This window comes from Crinia signifera, chromosome 4 (genome assembly GCF_055691185.1).
Source record: "Crinia signifera chromosome 4, ASM5569118v1, whole genome shotgun sequence".
NCBI classification, from domain to species: domain Eukaryota; kingdom Metazoa; phylum Chordata; class Amphibia; order Anura; family Myobatrachidae; genus Crinia; species Crinia signifera.
The window spans coordinates 182,505,123-182,511,122 of NC_139220.1; the positions used below are offsets into that span (position 1 = coordinate 182,505,123).

General features: G+C 45.6%; 1 protein-coding gene across 1 annotated transcript in view; it reads left to right on the forward strand.

Moving 5' to 3' along the window:
• BEND7 (BEN domain containing 7) overlaps positions 1-5,706 on the forward strand; it is an 83,365-nt gene extending 77,659 nt beyond the window's left edge. The window contains exon 8 of the mRNA XM_083183117.1: positions 2,273-5,706. Coding sequence (XP_083039243.1) covers positions 2,273-2,343 — 71 coding nt within the window. The 3' untranslated portion in view covers positions 2,344-5,706. The remainder of the gene's footprint in view (positions 1-2,272) is intronic.
• The last annotated feature ends 294 nt before the right edge of the window (positions 5,707-6,000 follow it).

Below are 6,000 nucleotides of genomic sequence, written 5' to 3' on the forward strand. Positions count from 1 at the left end.
TCAGATGAGGTCGTACCAATGACCTATACAGTGGCATTATTACTTCTTTCTTTCTACTGCTGATACCTCTCACTATGCAACCAAGCATCTAACTTGTCTCCTTCATTGCTTTGTTACATTGCCTACCTCCCTTTAAGTCCCCTGAAATAGTGACACCTAGATCCCTCTCTTCCTCAGTAGTTTCCATTATACTGCCATTTATACTATAGTTAGTCTTTGGATTTTTGAGACCCAAGTGCATGATTTAGCATTTTTTGGCATTAAACTGTAGTTGCCATGCTCTTGGCCATTCCTCTAATCTTCCTAGATCATCAATCATTTGTTTTACCCCTCCAGGTGTGTCTACCCTGTTGCGTACCTTTGTGTCAGCTGCAAAAAGGCACATTTTACCATCAATTCCATTTGCAATATCACCAATAAAGATATTAAAAAGCACTGGTCCAAGTACAGATCCCTGGGGTACTCCACTTGTAACCTTTCCCTCCTTTGACTGTACTCCGTTTACTACAACTCTCTGTTTTCTGTCCTGCAACCAAGATCGTATCCATTCAACTATCTTAGAATCCAATCCCAAGCTTTCAAGTTTATTTAACAGTCTGCGATGTGGGACAGTGTCAAAAGCATTACTAATGTCTAGATAAGCTGCATCTACAGCCCCACCTTGATCTATTACTTTAGTCACCCAGTCAAAAAAGTAAATAAGATTTGTTTGACATGATCTTCCCCCAGTAAACCCATGCTGTTTTGGATCCTGTGTAAGTTGCTGGTTTTGAGATATTCTACAACTCTTTGTTTTAAGAGTGATATATTGCATGTGATCCTGCCGCCTGTCTTAGGCGGGTCAGGGGGATCGCGAGCGACTTATCCCCTCACAGAAGTCGCAGAATTGTATGGGGGCTCTTTAGGGTTATATTTATGGTTAGGCACTATGGAGGGTTAGATGTCAGATTCCTCCAATGAATTCTCTGCGACCTTGTTACTCTGAGCTGTGCACTTGATCATGTGATCAAGGTGTGCACAGGTACTTCCTGGGGTTACTTGATGCTGCGACTTACAGCCAACCAGAGGCAGGGGGTATATACTCAGGCCTCTAGCACTTCCTCCTTGCCTTGAACAACTTGTGTGATCCCTGAGTACTCCCCAGAAGTCAACGTTCTAGGCTCGGAATAGGATCATTCGTCAGACTGCATTTACAAGCATTAGGTCTACACCATTAGGTCGACTTGCATTAAGGTCGACCTGACTGAAGGTCGACAGGGTCATTAGGTCGACAGGGTCATTAGGTCGACATGTGTTAGGTCGACAGGTGTTCGGTCGACAGGGTCATTAGGACGACAGGTATAAGGTCGACAGGGTCATTAGGTGGACAGTGAAAAAGTCTGCACATGTCGACTCATAAAACAGTCAAATTAGCCCATGTCGACCTTTTGACCATCGACTTTCCCCATGTCGACCTAATGACCCTGTCGACCTTATAAAAGTCGACCTAATGACCCTGTCGACCTAAGTCATGTCGACCTTCAGTGATGTCGACCTAAATGCATGTCTACCTAAATGCAGGTCGACCTAGTGGTGTAGACCTAATGCTTGTAGACCTAAATGCTGTAGAGAATATGACCGTATCCCCTAGGCTCCAGGTTCCCTGTTCCAAAGTTACCTGTGAAGTGCACTTGCGATCTGCTGCTGCTAATACAGCTCCCTAGTTAACCATTCATCTGCGAGGTTACCTTCCAGCTGGGGATCGGTGCCCCTAGAATACAAGTGCTGCATTTAGGATCTTTTGGATCGGACAGCCTCCGGCATTAATTGCTGGGATCGCATGCAATATACAGTATATTGCAATATACTGCATACAATATATTGCATGTGATCCTGCCGCCTGTGAAGATCCCAGGCGGGTCAGGGTGATCACGAGCGACTTATCCCCTCACAGAACTCGCACAAGTGTCTGCGGGGTCTTTAGGGTTATATTTATGGTCAGGCACTTAATTTGGGGTTAGGGTTAGGCTTTCGCAGGGGTAATGAGGGTTAGGCACTAAGTGGAAGGTTAGGTGTAGGGTACATCCGACCATCTGATGTCAACCTAAATCAATGTCGGAATTTTAACTGATGAATTTGGATCTTGTCAACCATTTGTGCCTGACGACCTATTGACTGTTGACCATCATGTGTTAACTTATTGACTATCTAGACCTTATTGATCTTGTAAGCCGCACCTGCTTACAGTGTGCCTGTGTATATATACTAAAGCGCCTTGTATTTTTTTCTGCAGGAAATGCTCTTCAAACTACTGATGATGACACGTGGCTTCATTCTAAGGCAGGCTTTAAGCTACAAGTATGAAGAACATCTGTACAGAAGACGCTGCAGACAGAATTTTGTAGCATCACTGTTGTGGCTAAAATTCCTGTCACTTTCTGCAGAGTTTATTTTGCATTACCAGGAAAGACATAACTGTGAGAAAAACCACTAACCAACTGGACAGTGTGGTCTTGATACAGAACCTCTGTTTGGTGGCTTGGTCAGTAGTAATATTTATAATGTGCTTTTGGGAAAAAGGCATTCCTAAATATAATGGAAATCTATTTGCATTTCATGAAACTGTTAAAGCACTTAGCTTCCAGTAGGAGTCATACACGTCAGACAGACTCCCCTACACCTTCTGAGCCAAGTTGTGGAGCCTCCCAGTCATGTTTTATTTACTGTGGTGACATGTATTAGTTGCAGAATGAAACTAGATAACGAGCACCTTTTTTTTCCCTGATTAATATTTAGCATTATTTTGGATTATGTTACTAGTACCCAGAATATATTGCATTAATAGCTGTTAAAGTATTGAAGAATTTCACTATTATTGTACTAGAAAACCATATGATGGTACAGGTTGAGTATCCCTTATCTGAAATGCATGGGACCACAAGCATTTTTAATAAGGGATTTTTGCGGATCTTGTAATTTTTTTTTTTCATACTTACTTGGTCCCAGGGGGGCATTGAACTAGTGTGCGGACGCGCTGGTGATATCACTGGTGCACCCGCACACTCGCGCAATGCACCCCTGGGACCAGAGATGCCGCTGAAGAGAATCCTGAAGACCGTCGTGGACATCGGGGGGACGAGGTAAGTATGAAAAAAAGGGGTGGTTTTTGGAATACACGGATAAGGGAGACTCGACCTGTATAAATCTGATATCTTTTATATCTAAAACCAAAAGTTATAATCATTGCAGTATGGATAGTATAAACATCAGTATAAACCAGGGGTGTCATAACTTTTTGCGACGAGGGCCAGATTTGGTGAGGTGAAAATGTGTGGGGGCCGACCATTCAGCCTGACATTCTTTGAATCATAAATCACATCAGAATGGTCCCCCACTCTGCCCCCATTCACTTTATGTCCCCCAGCGTGCCCCCATTCACTGTATGTCCCCCAGTCTGCCCCTCCTTCACTGGATTTTCCCTGCCTCCCCCATTCGCTGTATGTCCTCCACTCTGCCCCCTTCACATTATATTACCCTGCCTGACCATCCTTCTCTGTATGGCCCCCAGCCTGCCCCTCCTTCACTGTATGCCCCCCATTCACTGTATGTTCCCCACTTTGCACCCATTCACTCTGTCCCGTAGCTTGCCCCCCCCTTCTCCGAATGCCGCCAAACACATCTCACTGTGGCGGCTGGCACCTCCTCACTGCTGCAGACAGCAAGGTAAAGGCGTGCTTGCCGGGACCCCACCTTTAGTGTCCTGTGCTATGCATCCTGCATCTGATGTTCTGCCCGCTTCTGGCTGGAGGCTGCGGGCCACTTGAAATGATGGCACGGGACGCAATTGGTCCCCGGGACGGACTTTGGACATGCCTGGTATAAACCATTTGAGCTACTTCCTTGTCCTTTAAGGCACTGCCCCTAGTACAGCAACTCAGATATGAGCCATGTGTTTTATACCGATATGTGCATCTACAATATGTGCAGTGGTGTCACAAGCCAGATGTCAGGGGTGTGGCCTACACACGGGTGTCACCCTCAAAAGGGGTGTCACCAAAGTACTGGCTTTTCTGCAGTGGTAGGAACTGCAGTGTAATACTGACCTGTGCTCCTTTTACAGAAGAGCAGGCAAATAGCCCAGTTTCTGTGGACAGACATAATCTCCTTGGATGCTAGACATGCCCCCAGAGTGATGGGATGGATTTCTAGCAAGGGTATGCCACCTTTAACTTGGGCCATGCCCCTTTTTACCACAACCTGTGACACCACTCCTTATGTGCTTGATTCAGAGATGAACAGATGTACAATATTGGTCCCACCCAATGTTGAACATCTGTGCGTACATCTGAAATGAACAGATGTTAAAGTGAGGTGGAACTGAGTTGGCTGGCTGATGTTGGTTTTATTGTGTGTGTGTGTGTGTGTGGGGGGGGGGGGGGGGGGGCATGCTGTGGTCAAGGACTGTGTAATTCCACTAACACAGTGGTCCAATTCCGCCGACCATTATGAACAACCGATGGGCTTCTCAGAGGTCTGATGGGGAGATTGGTGTCCAACCAAAGGTTTGACTTTTTGTGCACAATGGTGGATCAGAGACACAGCTAGTGGCTGCTCCAGTGGTACTTTGGCTTCAGTATTAGCATACGTTTGTAGTAGAGTCTGCGAAATAAGTTGCAGTGGCTACAGCATATATGTCCACCCCTGAATCAGGTCCTGTGTTTGTTCCCGTTGTATTGCAGAGTCTATGTTGAGGAGTCTCCTGTGATTTTGTGTGATATATGATGCCAACCAAAGTGAATGCTGGGGGATTTCTGATTTTTTTTTATAGTCACCAGGTACTAAACACATATATAAAATTAGATGCAATCATTATGCTGCTTGTGTTCATCATATCACGCATTTATATAGCATTTAATATTTTGCAATGTTTTGTGTAGGGTGTTTGTGAAATTTCTGTTTCTGCTTTCTCAGACAGTAACCAACTACTGGACAAAATGTGGCCCACTGACCATGTCATTATGTACATGTTAGTGGCCACGTTTGAAAACTGCCCATGTAAAAGTGTTCTGTGTCTGCTTTTGCGGGTATATAGGAAAACATGCAACTGCAGGTGTGGAAACAGTAAAAATCGCACTTCAAGACCAGCTTACTTCCACATTTGGACAATGCCGTTTCTCACAGTACAGGTGATTGTGACTGTATAACTTGAGTCCTTAGAGTACATTGGAATGTTTTTTTTAGGTACATACTGTACCATTGAAAAAATTCCGGTAAAGTACAGGAGACACCAAATAAATGGTATAGGCCTTAGCTTAATTCCTTAGCTTAATTACAAGTAATTAAGCGGTACTTGTTTCCTAGCATGGCCACAATCGTGGGGATCGTGTACCTTTAAGTTAAGGTACACGATCCCCACGATGGACCCGATTTCCTTTGAAATCAGGTCCATTTTGCCGGTAAAGGTACAAAATCGGGGGCATCGCGTCGGTCGGGACCATTAACATTGGTCCCGACGCGACCGAAGCGATGCCCCCGATTTTGCCATAGGCTTCAATGTTAAAATATTTTTTAACATTGAAATCGTGAGCATCGCGTCGGTCTTGTGCCATTATAATGGCACAAGATGAGATGGACTTGATTAAGTCCATCTCACATTGAAAAAAATGTGAAATGGGCCAATATGACCCATTTCACATTATATATGGCCCCGTCGTCACCCCACGATAGACGCCAACCCGAAGCGCGGCGAGCCCGCGAGGGGCGGCGGTGCGCGTCCTCCGATCTTTTCATTCCCCTACTATCCACGTCGGCGTGGAGTTGAGAATATATAGTGTGGTGAGCGCAGCGAGCCACCGAGCCCGAAGCATAGCGAGCCCCGCGAGGGGACGCGTATACCTGTGAAGTTATACGCGTCCGCTCCCACGCTTCGGGCTCGGTGGCTCGCTGCGCTCACCACACTATATATCTCAACTCCGACGTGGATAGTAGGGGAATGAAAAGGTCGGAGGACGCGTGCCGCCG